The 22,735-nt window shown below is 48.3% G+C and overlaps 2 protein-coding genes across 3 annotated transcripts in view; one reads left to right on the top strand and one right to left on the bottom strand.

Moving 5' to 3' along the window:
* LOC132270778 (uncharacterized) overlaps window positions 1-22,735 on the top strand; it is a 42,483-nt gene that overhangs the window by 7,154 nt on the left and 12,594 nt on the right. The gene's annotated exons all lie outside the window — the stretch shown is intronic.
* Window positions 1,028-21,633, bottom strand: LOC132268447 (uncharacterized). The gene is made up of 4 exons (XM_059769292.1): window positions 19,770-21,633; window positions 19,401-19,667; window positions 1,486-2,214; window positions 1,028-1,426 (listed from the first exon to the last, which is right to left on the bottom strand). The coding sequence occupies exons 1-4, from the start codon at window positions 21,102-21,104 to the stop codon at window positions 1,028-1,030; spliced, it is 2,730 nt and encodes a 909-aa protein (XP_059625275.1). The 5' UTR covers window positions 21,105-21,633.

Genomic DNA, 22,735 nt, shown 5'->3' on the forward strand with positions numbered 1-22,735 from the left:
GACCCTACCTAATCAGCATCAGTATAGGCTTCAACACGCAAGTGGCCATGATTGCCAAACAATATCCCCTTACCAGGTGAACCCTTGAGGTAGCGAAGAACATGATGAGTTGCCTCAAGGTGAGGTGTACGTGGAGCATGCATGAACTGACTAATCACACTTACAGTGTAGGCAATATCCGGACGCGTGAGAGATAAGTAAATCAGTCTCCCAACTAATCGCTGAAATCTTCCCACATCATCTAATGGGTCTCTATCTACATCGTTAAGCTTATGGTTCTGCTCAATGGGAATATCATTTGGTCTAGCTCCAAGCCTCCCTATTTCAGCCAACAAATCTAACATATGCTTTCGTTGAGAAATGAACACCCCTTTCTTCGATCTGCACCCCTTGATGCCAAGAAAGTATCTCAATAATCCGAGGTCTTTAACCTCGAACCCTGTCCTCAAGAATGACTTCATTCGATGAATCTCTTTTGGATCATTTCCAATGATAACAATATCATCAACATATACAATAAGGGCAGTGGTGCAGCGCTGGTGCTTCTTGATGAAGAGAGTATGATCTGCCTGACTTTGTGTGTACCCTACTCTTTTCACAGTAGTGCTGAACCTCTCAAACCAAGCATGTGGCGACTGCTTTAACCCATATAAAGCTTTATTTAGCTTGCACACTAAATTCTGACCATTAACAAGCTTAAACCCTGGTGGCATAGCCATATACACCTCTTCCTCCAAGTCACCATGAAGGAAAGCATTCTTTACATCCAGCTGATGTAAGGGCCAATTCAAATTAGCTGCCAAAGAAAGAAGAACATGTATAGAGTTCATCTTGGCAACTGGAGCAAATGTTTCCAGATAATCAATTCCATAGGTCTGAGTGAAGCCCTTTGCAACTAACCGAGCTTTATATCTCTCAATTGTTCCGTCTGCATGATACTTTATTCTGTAGACCCATCTGCAGCCTACTGGTTTCTTACCCCTAGGTAATGGAACAATATCCCAAGTACCATTCTTCTCAAGGGCCTTCATTTCTTCAAGCATAGCTTTCTTCCATGGAGTTTTTGACTAAGAGCATCTGAAACACTAGAAGGAACAGATACAGAGGAGATACACGAAGTGAAAGCACGATATGTTAGAGATAAGGCATCATAGTATACAAACTGCGATATGGGATGCTTTGTACAACTACGAACACCCTTACGATAGGCAATAGGGACATCAAGGTCAACAGGAATGTTATTGGGAAAAGAATCAGGAGTGCCAATGTCAACTAAGGAATTACCTGGATCGAGGGAGACTTCTTGGTCCTGGGGTGAGTCAATAACTTGTTTTGCCCTCCTAGTGTAGACAATTGTCTGCTTTCCCTGCTGCAAATCATTAGTGTTAGGAGGACTCGACATAGGCACCTCAGTAAGAAGCTCCCCCTGAATGGGAACAAGCAAGGAAGGGGACATTCCCTCTGAATGGACAACGGATTCTCTACCTGTATAGTAGTCTCCCCCTGTAGAGAATCCTGAGTAGTGGAAAAAAAGGGAACAAACTCAAAGAATGTAACATCCATGGAGACAAAGCAACGACGAGTGGTTGGGTTATAACACCGATACCCTTTATGAGTGGCGGAGTATCCAAGAAAGACACATCGGATTGCCTTAGGGTCCATTTTGTCCTTGCGATGATGAATGTGAACATAACAAACATAACCAAACATTTTCGGAGGGACACTAAACAAGGCAGTGTCATGGTGTAAGACAGAGAAGGGGGATTGATAGCCAAGAACCTCAGAAGGCATGCGATTGATAAGGTATGTAGCTGTTAAGGTTGCATCAGCCCAATAACTTTTAGGCACTCCCATCCCAATTAGAAGAGAACGGGTCACCTTCGTAATATGACGGTGTTTTCTTTTAGCTACACTGTTCTGTTGTGGTGTATCGACACAAGAGGTTTGATGGACAATCCCGTTATCAGCAAAAAAAGAGGCAAGGCCACCATACATAAACTCTCCTTCATTATTAGATCGAAGGATTTTGAGGGGACAACCAAACTGAGTGCATACAATCCTATAAAAGGTTTTAAAAATGGAATGAACTTCATCTTTGGTTTTCATAAGATAAAGCCAAGTGTATCGACTAAAGTCATCAACAAACACAACAAAGTAACAGAAACCAAGTAACGAAGTAGTAGATTCAGGACCCCACACATCAGAATGAACAAGCTGCAAAGGAGCTGTATTTTTATTAATACTAGTAGGATAAGAAACACGACATTGTTTGGCAAGAATGCATGTTTCACAATTTAACTCAAAAGATTCAACAGAAGCAAACTAGGGAAGCATATGCTTCAAAACAGGAAAAGGTAAATAACCTAGTGAAGATGCAAGAAATTCCTTCTCCTCTTTCTCTCTCTAGAATTCTTACACCTCAACCCAAAAAAGATCCCTCTCCTTTCCATTCCATATCCTATTTATAGATATTTACAAGATATTTACAAGATATTTACTGATTGCTGGATCTGGGCCTATTCCTCCGTAAGCCCTGGTTACCTTTGATGGGCTTACTCCCGTTCGGCCCATATGGCAGTGTCTTTATATGGGCTGACCCAGCTGTACGGACTGAATGTTGTGTTTGCGAGTCGGATCTGGCCCATGTCATCCGGGGCCTCCTCAACTGCCCCCATAATTGCCCCTTATTTAATAAGGGGTAATTATTGATGGCGTCTCATCATGATGTTGACGGCTCGAGATAACCACGTGGGGGAGCGGACGGTCAGATCCAGAATCAATGTTCCGGGGCTCGAGGGATTTCTCGCCTTCCCGACGCTTCGGCCCTCGGGCCCCCTCGCCTTTATAATGCTCTAGAATTCCACTTCACTTCCCTTTACCGTCTCCATCATCAGCCAAGTCTCTCTCTTTCTAGAACAGTGCTAAGCTTTTTCTGGTGAAATCCTTCAAGAGTCATTCTTCCAGCGATCTTGCAGTCCTCCGAGGTTAGTTTCGTTCTTTTTACTTTCGGCAGGCTTCCATTTACCCCCTTTTAGATTCTTCTAGCACTTCCACCATGGTTGTAGATCTGGATGTTCTTCGTATGAGACTTAGACTTCCTGACAACATCGAAGTTAGGGTTTGCCCCCAAGATGTTAACATTACGACCGGCGCCGGCCTCCTGCCCGGCGAAGTCTTATTCACGAACCTTCAATTGAATGTTGTTAGGTTCCCTCTGCACCCTTTCTTTAGTTATGTCTTCAATAGATTGGGGATATCCCCTCTGCAGGTCAACCCCAACTTCTTTAGAATCATATCTGTTATGCTCTTGTTGATGCGTGACAGAAATCTGGACCTCGACCTCATAGACCTCCTTCTGTGCTATAAGGTCAGTAAGATCCGTACTAACGAGCCCTTCTACCACCTCTACCCGTTCGAGAAGATGTCCATATGTACTGACACAATAAAATCTGAAAAGGGTTGGAGGGATAGCATAGTGGGCATTAGTGGGGCTTGGTCTTCGCCGGCTGCAGAGGATTACCCAATCCCGAGCGCCTTTGGTGTCTGCTCTGTCTCCTCCTATAAAAAATTCAAATCCCATAAACATGACTGCCCCTGCGAAACATGCGTTCCTCGTTTTTGCACTTTCTTATGCCGTTCCTTGGGAATACCTTGTGATGACTTGAGCTATAGTGTTTGCAGGGATAGGAGTAACTACTTGAAGAAATACGTTCTGAACGATATTCCTTCCTGCTCAGATCTCCTCACTTCAGACAACCTCTTAGCGCTCTCATCACTCGGCTACAACATGAGCAGACTTCAGATTCCTTCTTTTGGCAGGAAGAAGAATACTCCCCCAGCCACTCCTGCTGCTGGGGCGACCTCCTCTCCGGCGTCAGCTTCCTCCTCAGCCACCATATCGGACACTGTCCCGAGCGCAGTGGCTATTAACCCTGTTGCCAGCGCCCCTACTGCCAACCAGAACGCGTCCCCCCCAGCTACCATAGCTCCTGCTGCTGCGGGGGGCGGTCCGGACAAAGAACGAGGCAAAAGGCCTCATCCTGATAGTGAAGTCGATCCTGAGGAGGAGCCTCTCATTAGAAGGACCCGGATCTCCGGGCCTGGTGCTCTCTTGCACCGAGCGGTCAGAGCTCCTGCTCCCTCTGGGCCTGCTGCAGCTGGTGGCTCTGCTTCTGCTTCAGGCCCCTCTTCTATCCCCACCTTACCGCCATGTGCCCCTCGGTACACCCGAACGGATGGGACGTTCGTGAAACCGAACGAGACCATGCTGAGGGATGGCCAGACCGCTATGGCCTACTACAGGAGCATGTGGACTCCGAAGGACCTTGAGGCGGCAAAGGGTCTTTCCCAGAAGGATGTGTTCAGCCGCTTTCCCCAATCTGCTATGGAGGTGACTTTTATTTTCTAACTCATGCATTTTCTCATATTATTTGGTCTTGCCTTCGCCCGACCTGACTATTGGCTTAACCGTTTTTAATGTGCACCTATGCAGACATTGTTCGGCATGATGGCCATGCAGAAGCAGGTGGAGATGGGGAACGCCAGGGCCCGTAAGTTTTCTGACAGCCTGGAGGTGGCTAATAAGGAAAACGACCTCCTCGCCATGAAGAATACCGAGGTACTGGCTCGGCTTGACAAAACCGAGCAGGAGAGAGATGTCCTGAAGAAGGAGAATGATTCCCTTCAGGATGAGAAGGACACCCTCCAGCTTGAGAAGAGCGTCTGGCAGACCGAGCGGGAATCAATTAGAGAAGAGAAGGCAGAACTCCAGCGCCTTCTAGCTGATGAACAATCTGCTCGGATGGCCTTTGAAAAAAGAGCTCTGGACGAGCGTACCGCTCTGATCGACGCGATCAGCAGAGTGGGTGGTGGGATGCTGGCCCTTCACGCTCGGTTCTCAAGGGTCGGTGCTCTTAGGTATGCTCAAGGATTCCGGGAAGGTTTCGCCGACCGGGTTCCGGATGAGGGACAGACCAGCTCCACTCCGGATGAGGTAGACAAGGATCTGGGGATACAACCTCTGGGGGTCTATGTCGACCCCGAACCCACCGAAGCGGAGCGTATATTTGATGAGTGCCAGGACATTGCTTCCTCCAGGATCATCACAGCTCCTCCTACCGCTCTGCCACTGACCGCTCCTCAATCGTCAACCGTGGTTCCTTCCATAGCCACTGCTGACGCTGAACCCCAGCCGAACGATTCAGTCATTCACCTTGATTCCCCTCCTCATGAAGGTGAGGCGGCTGATGGGGCCGAGGAAGCGAGTCGGCACGACCAGGATGCTGTTGGTACTGAGGCGTCTAGCTAGGGCTCCTTTGAATTCTTCCATTCCATATCTTTTTGTAATGATGGACATCTCTCTTTTGTAAACTCAATGCTCAATATTAATGAAACGACAGAACTCTTTTTCCCTATGTGTTGTGCTCTATTCAACTTATCTTCAATACATACATATCTCTTCTCTCTTTTTCTTTTATATTAGCTTTGCCGTGTGTTTGTTTATGGCAAGTGCCTGCTTAAGTGCCTGGCGCTCGGCTAGAATGCCACTTGCCACTTGGCTTTAAGTTTTTAGCAAGTGTCTGGCGTTCGGCTTATAGTGCCAGCTGCCACTTATCTTGCTTAAGTGCCTGGCGCTCGGCTAGAATGCCACTTGCCACTTGGCTTTAAGTTTTTAGCAAGTGTCTGGCGTTCGGCTTATAGTGCCAGCTGCCACTTATCTTGCTTAAGTGCCTGGCGCTCGGCTAGAATGCCACTTGCCACTTGGCTTTAAGTTTTTAGTAAGTGTCTGGCGTTCGGCTTATAGTGCCAGCTGCCACTTATCTTGCTTAAGTGCCTGGCGCTCGGCTAGAATGCCACTTGCCACTTGGCTTTAAGTTTTTATAATAGACCGTTGGAAAAGAAAATTCTTTTTTTTTTTTGTAAATTTCAGTAACTTGCTCATTCATATGTATTTGATTGACAACAAACAACATCCAATTGAAGCCGGAACTTAGCTTTTATTGGTAGTACCTCTTCAGAGACGTGGCGTTCCAGGGCTTGCTGACCAACCTTCCCGCCATGGTTTCCAACGTATATGCCCCCTTGCCAATGACTTCTGCAATTCTGTATGGGCCTTCCCAGGGTGGCATCATTTTTTTGACCATCCCCACCTTTCTTTTCAAAACCAGATCGCCAGGGGCAAAATCCCTGTGTTTTACTCTCTTGTTGTGACTATTCGCCAGCACTTGCTGATACGATGCTAGCCTTATAGCCGCTGCGTCCCTCCTTTCGTCTATCATATCGAGGTTCAATCTTAACATCTTGTCGTTCTGATCTCGACTCCATGCTAAGCTTCTGATAGTGGGGACTAAATGCTCAACCGGTATAACTGCCTCGGTACCATACGCCATTGCGAACGGGCTCTCTCCAGTCGGCCGCCTTGGGGTGGTTCTGTAAGCCCATAGAACGTTCGGGAGTTCATCCAACCACTTCCCCTTATGATCTTCCAGCTTCTTCTTAATGCAGGCGAAAATGGTTCTGTTTGTGATTTCTGCTTGTCCGTTGGCCTGAGGATGACTTAGTGCAGCCAACTTCTGGTTGATTCCATACTCCTCCAGCAGCTTTCTTACTTGCCCGCTGTCGAGGTTTGTGCCATTGTCCATGACTATTGATCTGGGAACACCGAAACGGCAGATAATATTGTTCCAAATAAATCGTCTCACATGAGTCTGAGTCACGCTAGGATATGGTTCTGCCTCCACCCATTTAGTGAAGTAATCCGTGGCCAGTAACACATACTTGTTCTGAGCTCTTGCAGTTGGCAGAGGACCGACCACATCCATCCCCCATTGCGCGAAAGGCCATGGCGAGGCCATTACGTGCAATTCCTCAGGTGGTTGGTGGATCAATGGTCCATATCGTTGGCATTTATCGCACCTTCGAGAGAACTCCTCCGCATCTCTTGACATGTTTGGCCAGAAATACCCTTGTGTCATTGCTTTATGCGCTAACGATCGCCCCCCAGAATGATTGCCACACACACCCTCATGAATAGCTCGCAATACCTGCTGCGACTCCGCGGGGGTGACACATTTCAAGTATGGGCCAGAGTAGGACCTTCTGTACAATTGGTTCCGCACGATGGCGTACTTGGCAGCATTCTTTTTGAGTCTCCTAGCTTCATCCCTTTGCATAGGCAAAACGCCATCTCGAATATAGGTAATGATGGGGTCAATCCAACTCGGTTCATACGGTATGACGTTAACTTGCCAAGGGTCAGAGTCCAATAGTTCTTCGAAAATAGATGGCTGGGTCACTATTCCTACTGGAATCACCCTCGCCAATGTTTCACCGCAACTCGAAGCACTGCATGCTAAACGGTCTGCATCTGCATTCTGTTCCCTCGGCAGCTGTATGAATTCAATCTTTGCAAAGTCCTTGGCTCTATGCAGAACGGCAGAACGATATGCCCCCATCGTGTCATCCTTGGTCGCGTACTCACCATTTACCTGTCGAACAATCAGCTGCGAGTCACTATACACTGTCAAACTTTTGATCTGTAGCTCTCTGGCCAACTTTAATCCATTTAGCAACGCCTCGTATTCCGCTTCATTATTGGTGGCTCGGAACTCAAGTCTGAGTGCTTGGCTCAACGAAGTACCCTCTGGGGTTTGCAGTTTGATCCCAATCCCAGCCCCCATCTGGTTAGAGGAGCCGTCCACAAAAAGTTTCCAAGAGCCGCATCTAAGGTCCTCTTCCGTATCTTCGGTGTCACATTCTAGTAGGAAATCGGCTACCGCTTGCCCCTTAACAGCTGTTCTCGGCTCATACGTTATGTCAAAAGAACTCAACTCTATGGCCCACTTTGTCATTCTGCCCGAGAGCTCTGGTTTGTGCATAAGCGTTCTGATTGGGAAAGTTGTTAGAACAGCTATGGGGTGGGATTCGAAATAATGCCTCAACTTCCTTTTTGCATTCACAAGGGCAAGTACCACCCGTTCGGCCTTTGAGTATCTTTTTTCTGCCTCCGTCAGTGTTTTGCTTACATAAAATACCGGGTATTGCACCCCTTCCTTGCAACGAATCAGAACGGCACTCGTCGCGACACCAGATACTCCAAGATATAGAAATAACTTTTCTTCCGGTTCTGGGGCTGACAGGACTGGTGGATTCTGCATATATTCCTTCAAATGAGTCAATGCTTGTCGTTGCTCATCCCCCCAGACCTGCCTTCCATGGTTCCGAATCGTGTCAAAGAATGGTTTGCAGTGATCTGACAATTTTGAAATAAATCGACTTAATGCAGCTATTCGTCCTGTGAGGGCTTGCACCTCTCTGATCGTCTTTGGTTCGGCATTCTTAATCAAAGCCTCTGCTTGAGCGGGGCTAACTTCGATGCCCCTGCGGTTGACCACGTGTCCCAGAAACTGTCCGGAACTCACACCGAACGAGCACTTGGTCGGATTGAGCCTCATCCCATATCGCTTTAGTACATCAAATACATCTTGCAGATGCTTCAGATGATCATCCTTTTTCCTACTCTTTACCACCATATCATCAATATAGGCTTCCACAATCTTACCCATTTGATTCTTAAAAACTTTGCTAACAAGTCTTTGATAAGTTGCTCCCGCATTCTTTAGCCCGAAAGGCATAACTTTGTAGCAGTATGTTCCTCGCTCGGTGACAAAAGAAGTTTTTTCTTCATCTGCGGGGTCCATAGGAATCTGGTTATAACCTGAATATGCGTCCAGAAAGGTTAAACGCTCATACCCAGTGGTGGCATCCACCATTTGATCAATCTTAGGCAACGGGAAGCTGTCCTTCGGACAGGCTTTGTTCAAATTGGTGAAATCAATGCATACTCGCCATTTCCCATTCTTCTTCTGCACAACAACAACGTTGGACAACCACTCAGGGTAGTGCACCTCTCTGATAAATTCCGCATCAAGCAGCCTATCGACTTCTTCCGCTATGATCTGATTACGTTCTGGAGCAAATCTTCGCTGCTTCTGTTTCACTGGTTTGAAATTGGGATTGACATTCAGGGAATGACAGGATACGGAGGGACTAATTCCAGGCATGTCTAGGTGACTCCATGCAAATACGTCGGCATTGTGGGACAAGAAATCCACTAGCTCTTGCTGCTCTTCTTTGGTCAGTCTTATGCCTATTCTGGTAGTTCGCTCTGGCCTGGACTGATCGATCTGCACATCCAGAAGGGGCTCCTCGGTCAAGTCGACTGACTCCTCCACCCTATTCTGCTCGAGCGGAGGTTCCTGTAATTGCTATCTGGGGCTTGCCGAACGGACGGGCGCCTTTCCTTTCCCAGCATGCTTTAGTGTGACGGAATAACACTCTTTGGCTGCGACCTGATCCCCCCGAATGTCTATCACTTTATCTCCATCGGGCCCGAGGCACTTCATGACCTGATGCAGAGTTGAGGGTACACCTCGGACTCTGTGAATCCATCCTCTTCCCATCAGGAGATTATACGAGGGGTGAATTTCCACGACCACAAAAGTTTCCATAAGAGCTCGTTCTGCAGCTTGAACTTCCACTTCCACCATCCCGACGGGTTCCACCCTCTTCCCATCGAACCCTAACAAGGGATTTCCGGTGGGCTTGAGCCTCTCTGGTTTAATGTCGAGCCTGTCAAATGTGTCCCTAGGCATGACATTCGCACTGCTCCCAGGATCGATCAGAACTCTGCGCACCAAGCAATCTGCCACTGTCAAACTGACTACCAACGGGTCGTCATGAGGCAGTTGAACACGCTGCAGGTCTGTCCAGTCGAACTTTATCTGCATTGACGGGCTCTGCTGGTGTAGAGTAGTCACATTGCCGATCCTTTTCTTCATCTGCGCCTGCCGCAGGCGCACCCGGAGCAGCTCATCTGACTCTTCACTAGGCTCGGGTCGACCATGGATAGCATTGATTATACGAACTGGTTGTGAATTGTGGGAGCTTTGTTTATGACTCCTTTTTATTTGTTCCACCGGTCGATTCTGCTCCATCGCCGAACCTTGAACATAACTCGCGAACTCCCCTCTAGCTATCAACATCTCCACTTGCCTCCTCAGGTTCCTGCATTCGTTAGTCTGATGACCGAAATCAGAATGAAAAGCACAATGTTTAGTTTGATCCCTCTGTTCGAGGGGTTGCCTAATTGGCAGTGGTGGATGAAACTTGTCTTTGTTCTCCTGATACAGCCTCGCCAGAGTGACCTTCAGCGGAGTAATCAACTCTTCCTCCCTGGACCTTTTTTCTGCCTTCCAAGAGGTCTGACGTTGCGGCTGAGCCTGCTTCTGCCTGATCTTTGCCTTGGACTTTTCCTCGGTCGACACAAGCGACGTTGTCCGAGCATTAGCTGCCTCCTCTTCTTCTAGGCGCACAAAGCCATCGGCTCTCTCATTGAGTTCATCCATAGTAGTCGGCGTGTTCACTACCAGACTGGTGTGAAATGGAGTTCCGCGTGTCATAGCTAACTTGAAGGCTTGAACTGCCGTAGAAGGGTGGCATTCGATCACCATACTCTTAGTGAGATTAAACCTGGTAAGAAAGGCCTGGAGACGTTCATCCTTGTGCTGCCTCATCGTGAATAGGCTCGAGATGTCCTTCGGCGGGCGTTTGTTCCCATAGTACTGGCTTATGAACCGATCGCACAGGTCTCTGAAACTACCAATGGAGCTCCTAGGCAAGTTTTTGAACCAGCTGAGCGCCGGTCCGGCCAGGCTTGTAGGGAAACATTTGCACATTAAAGAGTCGTTTTCCGTATTCAGGGCCATTTTCAACTGGATATGATACACATGATCGATCGGATCGGTCGTTCCGTCGAACAGAATAAAGACTGGCATAGCAAACTTCCTTGGATGCGGGGCATTCAAGATCTCGTCGGTGAATGGTGAATCCACCGTCCGAGCTGCGGATCGGAGAGCTTCATTCTCTCTCTGGAGTCCAGCGGTAGCTCTGTGAGTTACGGTTCTGCCCTCCGAACCGTGATGAGTGATAGTAACCATGGAGGGCCGGTAAGACGGATCGAACAACCGTTCCTCTATGAACTCTCTTTGCCAAGGCGACGCTATTCGACGGCGATCAGCCTCCATCACTTCCTCTCGGTCGAACCTTTCCCGCTGCGGATCAACGTGAGCCGATCCTTCGTGATCTTCAACTCGACGAACATTTGGCGGCAAATTGTCCATCATCCTTTCATCACGGTGGTGAGCTGGCTGATTGTTCTCGTCCTGTTCGCCTTGATGCGCGATATTAGATTGAACACCTCCTTCTCCGACTGGAAGTGGATGTGAAACCGCAGGTATTTGCCGATGTTGCAGTCCAGCTTTCAATTCCGCATTCTCTTTTTTGAGAGCTTCAATCAAGTTCATCAACTCCTCAAGCTTTGTTTGCTGGACAGCCTCCATCGGATTGGAGCTTTCACCTATCATTATTCCCGAACGGAGTAAAGGCATTAATCTCAAGTTCGCGAGTAGATCCGAGCTTCGTGAGTAGGAATTTTTAGATCTGGCTTCTAATTCTCCGAATTATGCTCACTGTTTACGAGATCTGAATTGTCTGAACTCTAAATCCGTCAGATCCTGTCACAATCGAACAACTCGTTGTTGCGTAGATCTGAAGTCACTCCTGCCAAAGCTTCAAGAATTGTTATTCCTCCAGAGTAGGTCACAATTGCTCAGATCTGGATTCAAATCCCAAAGATCGAGTCTCGATCAACCGAATTGGTTTGAATCCATTCGATATTCCTCATTGATCAACCAAACTTCCATGCGTTTCCCACAGACGGCGCCAATTGAAGATGCAAGAAATTCCTTCTCCTCTTTCTCTCTCTAGAATTCTTACACCTCAACCCAAAAAAGATCCCTCTCCTTTCCATTCCATATCCTATTTATAGATATTTACAAGATATTTACAAGATATTTACTGATTGCTGGATCTGGGCCTATTCCTCCGTAAGCCCTGGTTACCTTTGATGGGCTTACTCCCGTTCGGTCCATATGGCAGTGTCTTTATATGGGCTGACCCAGCTGTACGGACTGAATGTTGTGTTTGCGAGTCGGATCTGGCCCATGTCATCCGGGGCCTCCTCACTGAGGAGGCCCTGGATGACATGGGCCAGGTCCGACTCGCAAAACACAACCTTCAGTCCGAACAGCTGGGTCAGCCCATAAAAAGACACTGCCATATGGGCCGAGCGGGAGTAAGCCCATCAAGAGTGACCAGGGCTTACTGAGGAATAGGCCCAGGTCCAGCAATTAGTAAATATCTTGTAAATATCTTGTAAATATCTATAAATAGGAGTTGGAAGGAAGAGGAGGAGGATCTTGATTCGGGTTGAGGTGTAAGAATTCTAGAGAGAGAAAGAATAGAAAGAGTTTCTTGCATCTTCAATTGGCGCCGTCTGTGGGAAGCGCATAAAAGTTTGGTTGATCAATGAGGAGGATCGAATGGATTCAAACCAATTCGGTTGATCGAGACTCGATCTTGCGGATTTGAATCCAGATCTGAGCGATTGTGACCTACTCTGGAGGAATTACGATTCTTGAAGCTTTGGCAGGAGTGACTTCAGATCTACGCAACCGCGAGTTGCTCGATTGTGACAGGATCTGACGGATTTAGAGTCCAGGCAATTCAGATCTTGTAAACAGTGAGCATAATTCGGAGAATTAGAAGCCAGATCTAAAAATTCCTACTCACGAAGCTTAGATCTACTCGCGAGCTTGAGATTAATGCCTTTACTCCGTTCGGGAATAATGATAGGTGAAAGCTCCAATCCGATGGAGGCTGTCCAGCAAACAAAGCTTGAAGAGTTGATGAATTTGATTGAAGCTCTCAGAAAAGAAAATGCAGAATTGAAAGCTGGATTGCAGCATCGGCAAATACCCGCAGTCTCGCATCCGCTTCCGGTCGGAGAAGGAGGTGTTCCATCTAGTATCGCGCATCAAGGCGATCAGAACGAGAACAATCAGTCAGCTCACCACCGTGATGAAAGGATGATGGACAATTCGCCGCCAAATGTTCGTCGAGTTGAAGATCACGAAGGCTCGACTCACGTTGATCCGCAGCGGGAAAGGTTTGACCGAGAGGAAGTGATGGAGGTAGATCGCCGTCGAGTAGCGTCGCCTTGGCAGAGAGAGTTCATAGAGGAACGGTCGTTCGATCCGTCTTACCGGCCCTCCATGGTTACTGTCACTCATCACGGTTCGGAGGGCAGAACCGTAACTCACAGAGCTACCGCCGGACTCCAGAGAGAGAATGAAGCTCTCCGATCCGCAGCTCGAACGGTGGATTCACCATTCACCGACGAGATCTTGAATGCGCCGCATCCAAGGAAGTTTGCTATGCCAGTCTTTATTCTGTTTGACGGAACAACCGATCCGATCGATCATGTGTATCATATCCAGTTGAAAATGGCCCTGAACACGGAAAACGACTCTTTAATGTGCAAATGCTTCCCTACAAGTTTGGCCGGACCGGCGCTCAGCTGGTTCAAAAACTTGCCTAGGAGCTCCATTGGCAGTTTCAGGGACCTGTGCGATCGGTTCATAAGCCAGTACTATGGGAACAAACGCCCGCCGAAGGACATCTCGAGCCTGTTCACGATGCGGCAACACAAGGATGAACGGCTCCAGGCCTTTCTTACCAGGTTTAATCTCACTAAGAGTATGGTAATCGAATGCCATCCTACTACGGCAGTTCAAGCCTTCAAGTTAGCCATGACACGCGGAACTCCGTTTCACACCAGTCTGGTAGTGAATACGCCAGCTACCATGGACGAACTCAATGAGAGAGCCGATGGCTTTGTGCGCCTCGAAGAAGAGGAGGCAGCTAATGCTCGGACAACGTCGCTTGTGTCGACCGAGGAAAAGTCCAAGGCAAAGATCAGGCAGAAGCAGGCTCAGCCGCAACGTCAGACCACTTGGAAGGCCGAAAAAAGGTCCAGGGAGGAAGAGTTGATTACTCCGCTGAAGGTCACTCTGGCGAGGTTATATCAGGAGAACAAGGACAAGTTTCATCCACCACTGCCAATTAGACAACCCCTCGAACAGAGGGATCAAACTAAACATTGTGCTTTTCATTCTGATTTCGGACATCAGACTAACGAATGCAGGAACCTGAGGAGGCAAGTGGAGATGTTGATAGCTAGAGGGGAGTTTGCGAGTTATGTTCAAGGCTCGGCGATGGAGCAGAATCGACCAGTGGAACAAATAAAAAGGAGTCATAAACAAAGCTCCCACAATTCGCAACCAGTTCGTATAATCAATGCTATCCATGGTCGACCCGAGCCTAGTGAAGAGCCAGATGAGCTGCTACGGGTGCGCCTGCGGCAGGCACAGATGAAGAAAAGGGTCGGCAATGTGACCACTCTACACCAACAGAGCCCGTCAATGCAGATAAAGTTCGACTGGACAGACCTGCAGCGTGTCCAACTGCCTCATGACGACCCGTTGGTAGTCAGTTTGACAGTGGCAGAGTGCTTGGTGCGCAGAGTTCTGATCGATCCTGGGAGCAGTGCGAATGTTATGCCAAGGGACACATTTGACAGGCTCGACATTAAACCAGAGAGGCTCAAGCCCACCGGAAATCCCTTATTAGGGTTCGATGGGAAGAGGGTGGAACCCGTCGGGATGGTGGAAGTAGAAGTTCAAGCTGCAGAGCGAGCTCTTATGGAAACTTTTGTGGTTGTGGAAATTCACCCCTCGTATAATCTCCTGATGGGAAGAGGATGGATTCACAGAGTCCGAGGTGTACCCTCAACTCTGCATCAGGTCATGAGGTGCCTCGGGCCCGATGGAGATAAAGTGATAGACATTCGGGGGGATCAGGTCGCAGCCAAAGAGTGTTATTCCGTCACGCTAAAGCATGCAGGGAAGGGAAAGGCGCCCGTCCGGTCGACAAGCCCCAGATAGCAATTACAGGAACCTCCACTCGAGCAGAATAGGGTGGAGGAGTCAGCCGACTTGACCGAGGAGCCCCTTCTGGATGTGCAGATCGATCAGTCCAGGCCAGAACGAACTACCAGAGTGGGTATAAGACTGACCAGAGAAGAGCAGCAAGAGCTAGTGGATTTCTTATCCCACAATGTCGACGTATTTGCATGGAGTCATCTCGACATGCCAGGAATTAGTCCTTCCGTCTCCTGTCATTCCCTGAATGTCAATCCTAATTTCAAACCAGTGAAACAGAAGCAGCGAAGATTTGCTCCAGAACGTAATCAGATCATAACGGAAGAAGTTGATAGGCTGCTTGATGCGGGATTTATCAGAGAGGTGCACTACCCTGAGTGGTTGTCCAACGTCGTTGTGGTGCAGAAGAAAAATGGGAAATGGCGCGTATGCATTGATTTCACCAATTTAAACAAAGCCTGCCCGAAGGACAGTTTCCCGTTGCCTAAGATTGATCAAATGGTGGATGCCACCACGGGGTATGAGCGTTTAACCTTTCTGGACGCATATTCAGGTTATAATCAGATTCCTATGGACCCCGCAGATGAAGAAAAAACTTCTTTTGTCACCGAGCGAGGAACGTACTGCTACAAGGTTATGCCTTTTGGATTAAAGAATGCGGGAGCAACTTATCAACGACTTGTCAGCAAAGTTTTTAAGAATCAAATGGGTAAGATTGTCGAAGCCTATATTGATGACATGGTGGTGAAAAGTAGGAAAAAGGATGATCATCTGAAGCATCTGCAAGAGGTATTTGATGTACTAAAGCGATATGGGATGAGGCTCAATCCGACCAAGTGCTCGTTCGGTGTGAGTTCCGGGCAGTTTCTGGGACACGTGGTCAACCGCAGGGGCATCGAAGTTAGCCCCGCTCAAGCAGAGGCTTTGATTAAGAATGCCGAGCCAAAGACGATCAGAGAGGTGCAAGCCCTAACAGGACGAATAGCTGCATTAAGTCGATTTATTTCAAAGTTGTCAGACCACTGCAAACCATTCTTTGACACGATTCGGAGCCATGGAAGGCAGGTCTGGGGGGATGAGCAACGACAGGCATTGACTCATTTGAAGCAATATATGCAGAATCCGCCAGTCCTGTCAGCCCCAGAACCGGAAGAAAAGTTATTTCTATATCTTGGAGTATCTGGTGTCGCGACGAGTGCCGTTCTGATTCGTTGCAAGGAAGGGGTGCAATACCCAGTATTTTATGTAAGCAAGACACTGATGGAGGCAGAAAAAAGATACTCAAAGGCCGAACGGGTGGTACTTGCACTTGTAAATGCAAAAAGAAAGTTAAGGCATTATTTTGAATCCCACCCCATAGCTGTTCTAACAACTTTCCCAATCAGAACGCTCATGCACAAGCCAGAGCTCTCGGGCAGAATGACAAAGTGGGCCATAGAGTTGAGTTCATTTGACATAACGTACGAGCCGAGAACAGCTATTAAAGGGCAAGCGGTGGCCGATTTCCTACTAGAATGTGATGCCGAAGATACGGAAGAGGACCTTAGAAGCGGCTCTTGGAAACTTTTTGTGGATGGTTCCTCTAACCCGACGGGGGCTGGGATTGGGATCAAACTGCAAACCCCAGAAGGTACTTCCTTGAGCCAAGCACTCAGACTTGAGTTCCGAGCCACCAATAATGAAGCGGAATACGAGGCGTTGCTAAATGGATTAAAGTTGGCCAAAGAGCTACAGATCAAAAGTTTGACAGTGTATAGTGACTCGCAGCTGATTGTTCGGCAGGTAAATGGTGAGTACGCAACCAAGGATGACATGATGGGGGCATACCGTTCTGCCGTTCTGCGTAGAGCCAAGGACTTTGCAAAGATTGAATTCATACAGTTGCCGAGGGAACAGAATGCAGATGCAGACCGTTTAGCATGCAGTGCTTCAAGTTGTGGTGAAACATTGGCGAGGGTGATTCCAGTGGGAATAGTGACCCAGCCGTCCATTTTCGAAGAACCGATGGTCTCGGACCCTTGGCAAGTCAACGTCATACCGTATGAACCGAGTTGGATTGACCCAATCATTACCTATATTCGAGATGGCGTTTTGCCTATGCAAAGGGATGAAGCTAGGAAACTCAAAAAGAATGCTGCCAAGTACGCCATCGTGCGGAACCAGCTGTACAGAAGGTCCTATTCTGGCCCGTACTTGAAATGTGTCACCCCCGCGGAATCGCAGCAGGTATTGCGAGCTATTCATGAGGGTGTGTGTGGCAATCATTCTGGGGGAAGATCGTTAGCGCATAAAGCAATGACACAAGGGTATTTTTGGCCAAACATGTCAAGAGATGCGGAGGAGTTCTCTCGAAGGTGCGATAAGTGCCAACGATATGGACCAATGATCCACCAACCACCTGAAGAATTGCACGTAATGGCCTCGCCGTGGCCTTTCGCGCAATGGGGGATGGATGTGGTCGGTCCTCTGCCAACTGCAAGAGCTCAGAACAAGTATGTGTTACTGGCCACGGATTATTTCACTAAATGGGTGGAGGCAGAACCGTATCCTAGCGTGACTCAGACTCAGGTGAGACGATTTATCTGGAACAACATTATCTGCCGCTTCGGTGTTCCCAGAGCAATAGTCATGGACAATGGCACAAACCTCGACAGCAGGCAAGTAAGAAAGCTGCTGGAGGAGTATGGAATCAACCAGAAGTTGGCTGCAGTAAGTCATCCTCAGGCTAACGGACAAGCAGAAATCACAAACAGAACCATTTTCGCCTGCATTAAGAAGAAGCTGGAAGATCATAAGGGGAAGTGGTTGGATGAACTCCCGAACGTTCTATGGGCTTACAGAACCACCCCAAGGCGGCCGACTGGGGAGAGCCCGTTCGCGATGGCGTATGGTACCGAAGCAGTTATACCGGTTGAGCATTTAGTCCCCACTATCAGAAGCTTAGCATGGAGTCGAGATCAGAACGACAAGATGTTAAGATTGAACCTCGACATGATAGACGAAAGGAGGGACGCAGCGGCTATAAGGCTAGCATCGTATCAGCAAGTGCTGGCGAATAGTCACAATAAGAGAGTAAAACACAGGGATTTTGCCCCGGGCGATCTGGTTCTGAAAAGAAAGGTGGGGATGGTCAAAAAAATGATGCCACCCTGGGAAGGCCCATACAGAATTGCAGAAGTCATTGGCAAAGGGGCATATACGTTGGAAACCATGGCGGGAAAGTTGGTCAACAAGCCCTGGAACGCCACGTCTCTGAAGAGGTACTATCAATAGAAGCTAAGTTCTGGTTTTAATTGGATGTTATTTGTTGTTAATCAAATACATATGAATGAGCAAGTTACCGGAATTTACAAAAAAAGAAGAGAAGAATTTTCTTTTCCAATGGTCTACTATAAAAATTGAAAGCCAAGTGGCAAGTGGCATTCTAGCCGAGCGCCAGGCACTTAAGCAAGATAAGTGGCAGCTGGCACTATAAGCCGAACGCCAGACACTTGCTAAAAATTGAAAGCCAAGTGGCAAGTGGCATTCTAGCCGAGCGCCAGGCACTTAAGCAAGATAAGTGGCAGCTGGCACTATAAGCCGAACGCCAGACACTTGCTAAAAATTGAAAGCCAAGTGGCAAGTGGCATTCTAGCCGAGCGCCAGGCACTTAAGCAAGATAAGTGGCAGCTGGCACTATAAGCCGAACGCCAGACACTTGCTAAAAATTTAAAGCCAAGTGGCAAGTGGCATTCTAGCCGAGCGCCAGGCACTTGCCGTACAAACACACAGCAAAACTAATATAAAAAGAAAAAGAGAGAAAAGATATATATGTACTGAAGATAAGTTGAACAGAGCACAACACATAGAGAAAAAGAGTTCGGCCATTTCATTAATATTGAACATTTAGTTTACAAAAGAGAGGTGTCCATCATTACAAGAAGATATGAACTGGAAGAATTCGAAGGAGCCCTAGCTAGACGCCTCAGTACCAACAGCATCCTGGTCCTGCCGACTCGCCTCCTCGGCCCCATCAGCCGCCTCACCTTCATGAGGTGGGGAATCCAGGTGAATAACTGAGTCGTTCGGCTGGGGTTCAGCGTCAGCAGTGGCTACAGAGGGAGCCACGGTTGACGATTGGGGAGCGGTCAGTGGCAGAGCGGTAGGAGGAGCTGTGATGATCCTTGAGGATGCGATGTCCTGGCACTCATCAAATATACGCTCCGCTTCGGTGGGTTCTGGGTCGACATAGACCCCCAGAGGCTCGATCCCCAGATCCTTGTCTACCTCATCCGGAGTGGAGCTGGTCTGTCCCTCATCCGGAACCCGGTCGGCGAAGCCTTCCCGGAATCCTTGAGCATACCGAAGAGCACCGACCCTGGAGAACCGAGCATGAAGGGCCAGCATCCCACCACCCACTCTGCTGATAACGTCGATCAGAGCGGTACGCTCGTCCAGAGCTCTTTTTTCAAAAGCCATCCGAGCAGACTGTTCATCAGCTAGAAGACGTTGGAGTTCTGCCTTCTCTTCCCTGAGTGATTCCTGCTCAGTCTGCCAGACGCTCTTCTCGAGCTGGAGGGCGTCCTTCTCATCCTGAAGGGAATCATTCTCCTTTTTCAGGACATCTCTCTCTTGCTCGGCTTTGTCAAGCCGAACCAGCACCTCGGTATTCTTCATGGCAAGGAGGTCGTTCTCTTTATTAGCCACCTCCAGGCTGTCAGAATACTTTCGGGCCCTGGCGTTCCCCATTTCCACCTGCTTCTGCATGGCCATCATCCCAAACAATGTCTGCATAGGTGCACAATAAGAACGGTTAAACCAATAGTCAGAACGGGAGAAGGCAAGACCAAGTAATATAAGAGAATTCATGAGTTAGAAAATAAAAGTCACCTCCATAGCAGATTGGGGAAAGCGACTGAACACGTCCTTCTGGGAAAGGCCCTTTGCCGCCTCAATGTCCTTCGGAGTCCACATGCTCCTGTAGTAGGCCATAGCGGTCTGGCCATCCTTCAGCATGGTCTCGTTCGGTTTCACGAACGTCCCATCCGTTCGAGTGTACCGAGGGGCCCATGGCGGCAAGCTGGGGATAGAAGGGGGGCCTGAAGCAGAAGCAGAGCCACCAGCTGCAGGAGGCCCAGAGTGAGAAGGAGCTCTGATCGCTCGGTGCAAGAGAGTACCCGGCCCAGAGACTCGGGTCCTTCTAATAAGAGGCTCCTCCTCAGGGTCGATTTCACTGTCAGGATGAGGCCTTTTGCCTCGCTCTTTGTCCCGACCGCCCCCCGCAGCAGCAGGAGCTATGGTAGCTGGGGAGGGCGCGTTCTGGTTGGCCGCAGGGGCGCTGGCAGCAGGGTTAGTAGCCACTGCGCTCGGGACAGTGTCAGATATGGTGGCTGAAGAAGAAGCCGACGCTGGAGAGGAGGTCGCCCCAGCAGCAGGAATGACTGGGGGAGTATTTTTCCTCCTGCCAAAAGAGGGAATCTGCAGTCTGCTCATATTGTAGCCGAGTGATGAGAGCGCAAAGAGGTTGTCTGAAGTGAGGAGATCTGAGCAGGAAGGAATATCGTTCAGAACGTATCTCTTCAAGTAGTTAATCCTATCCCTGCAAACACTGTAGCTCAAGTCATCACAAGGTATTCCCAAGGAGCGGCATAAGTAAGTGCAAAAACGAGGAACGCATGTTTCACAGGGGCAGTCGTGTTTATGGGATTTGAATTTTTTATAGGAGGAGACAGAGCAGACACCAAAGGCGCTCGGGATAGGGTAATCCTCTGCAGCCGGCGAAGACCAAGCCCCACTAATACCCACTATGCTATCCCTCCAACCCTTTTCAGATTTTATTGTGTCAGTGCATATGGACATCTTCTCGAACGGGTAGAGGTGGTAGAAGGGCTCGTTAGTACGGATCTTACTGACCTTATAGCACAGAAGGAGGTCTATGAGGTCAAGGTCCAGATTTCTGTCACGCATCAATAAGAGCATAACAGATATGATCCTAAAGAAGTTGGGGTTGACCTGCAGAGGGGATATCCCCAATCTGTTGAAGACGTAACTAAAGAAAGGGTGCAGAGGGAACCTAACAACATTCAGTTGAAGGTTTGTGAATAAGACTTCGCCGGGCAGGAGGCCGGCGCCGGTCGTAATATTAACGTCTTGGGGGCAAACCCTAACTACGATGTTGTCAGGAAGCCTAAGTCTCATACGAAGGACACCCAGATCTACAACCATGGTGGAAGTGCAAGAAGAATCTAAAAGAGGGAAAATGGAAGCCTGCCGAAAGTAAAAAGAACGAAACTAACCTCGGAGGACTGCAAGATCGCTGGGAGAATGACTCTCGAAGGATTTCACCGGAAAAGGCTTAGCACAGTTCTAGAAAGAGGGAGATTTGGCTGATGATGGAGACGGTAAAGGGAAGTGAAGTGGAATTCGAGAGCATTATATAGGCAAGGGGGCCCGAGGGCCGAAGCGTCGGGAAGGCAAGAAATCCCTCGAACCCCGGAACATTGATTCTGGATCTGACCGTTCGCTCCCCCACGTGGTTATCTCGAGCCGTCAGCGTCATGATGAGACGCCATCAATAATTACCCCTTATTAAATAAGGGGCAATTATGGGGGCAGTTGAGGAGGCCCTGGATGACATGGGCCAGGTCCGACTCGCAAAACACAACCTTCAGTCCGAACAGCTGGGTCAGCCCATAAAAAGACACTGCCATATGGGCCGAGCGGGAGTAAGCCCATCAAGAGTGACCAGGGCTTACTGAGGAATAGGCCCAGGTCCAGCAATTAGTAAATATCTTGTAAATATCTTGTAAATATCTATAAATAGGAGTTGGAAGGAAGAGGAGGAGGATCTTGATTGGGGTTGAGGTGTAAGAATTCTAGAGAGAGAAAGAATAGAAAGAGTTTCTTGCATCTTCACTCACCTAGTCTATTATGCCATCGCATTAACATATCTTTATTGACATTACTATTCCTAACGCTAGATTGATTTGCAACATAATAAGAAGTTGGCTTCACGTTCAGCAAATACAAGCCATTGTCCTCACGTCTGCTTCCAATCGTCTTCCCCGTGTCCAAGTCCTGAAACACACAGTGAGATGGAAAAAAGGTTACCCTATTCAAGCCTTTTGTAATGTGACTGACAGAAAGGAGGTTATTGGTAAACTTTGGAACATGAAGAACAGAGGATAATGTAAGATTAGGAGAGGCAGAAACAATGCCCTTCCCCGCAATGGAGGTGAAGGTGCCATCAGCCACTCTAACCTTATCCTTACCAGAACATTAACTGTACGAAGAAAAATCAGATGCCATACCAGTCATGTGATCAGTGGCTCCTGAATCAATGATCCAGGGTGGTCCACCAAATGATGTGGAAACCTGATGTGCCGTATGAGAGGTACCTGTCTGAGTGAAGTTAGAGGTGGAAACGAAGGAATGTTGTGCTAGTAGATGTCGGAGAGCATCAAGTTCAGCCCTGCTTCCAATCGTCTTCCCCGTGTCCAAGTCCTGAAACACACAGTGAGATGGAAAAAATGTTGCACTATTCAAGCCTTTTGTAATGTGACTGACAGAAAGGAGGTTATTGTTTAGCCCTGGACAAAGAACTCGGTGGCCCTGAGGAGGCATGACCAGTAGAAGCAGTCTCACGCTCTGCAGTATGTGCCGTAGATAACCCCCTAAAAGGATCAGGCCTTGGCCTACCATTCGCATTAACAGGAGCTGGAGTAGGGCGACCGTGTAGATTCCAACATGTTTCTCTAGTGTGGCGTGTACGCCCACAGTGATCACACCTCAACTTGCTTTTGTCATGCTGTTTCCCTCTTTTTGGAGGATTGGGCTTGTTCCATTGTTGTGTGGCA

This window comes from Cornus florida, unplaced genomic scaffold (assembly GCF_030987335.1).
Source record: "Cornus florida cultivar Cherokee Brave unplaced genomic scaffold, ASM3098733v1 CherokeeBrave_3.0.0_Hap2_Chr08, whole genome shotgun sequence".
NCBI lineage: Eukaryota > Viridiplantae > Streptophyta > Magnoliopsida > Cornales > Cornaceae > Cornus > Cornus florida.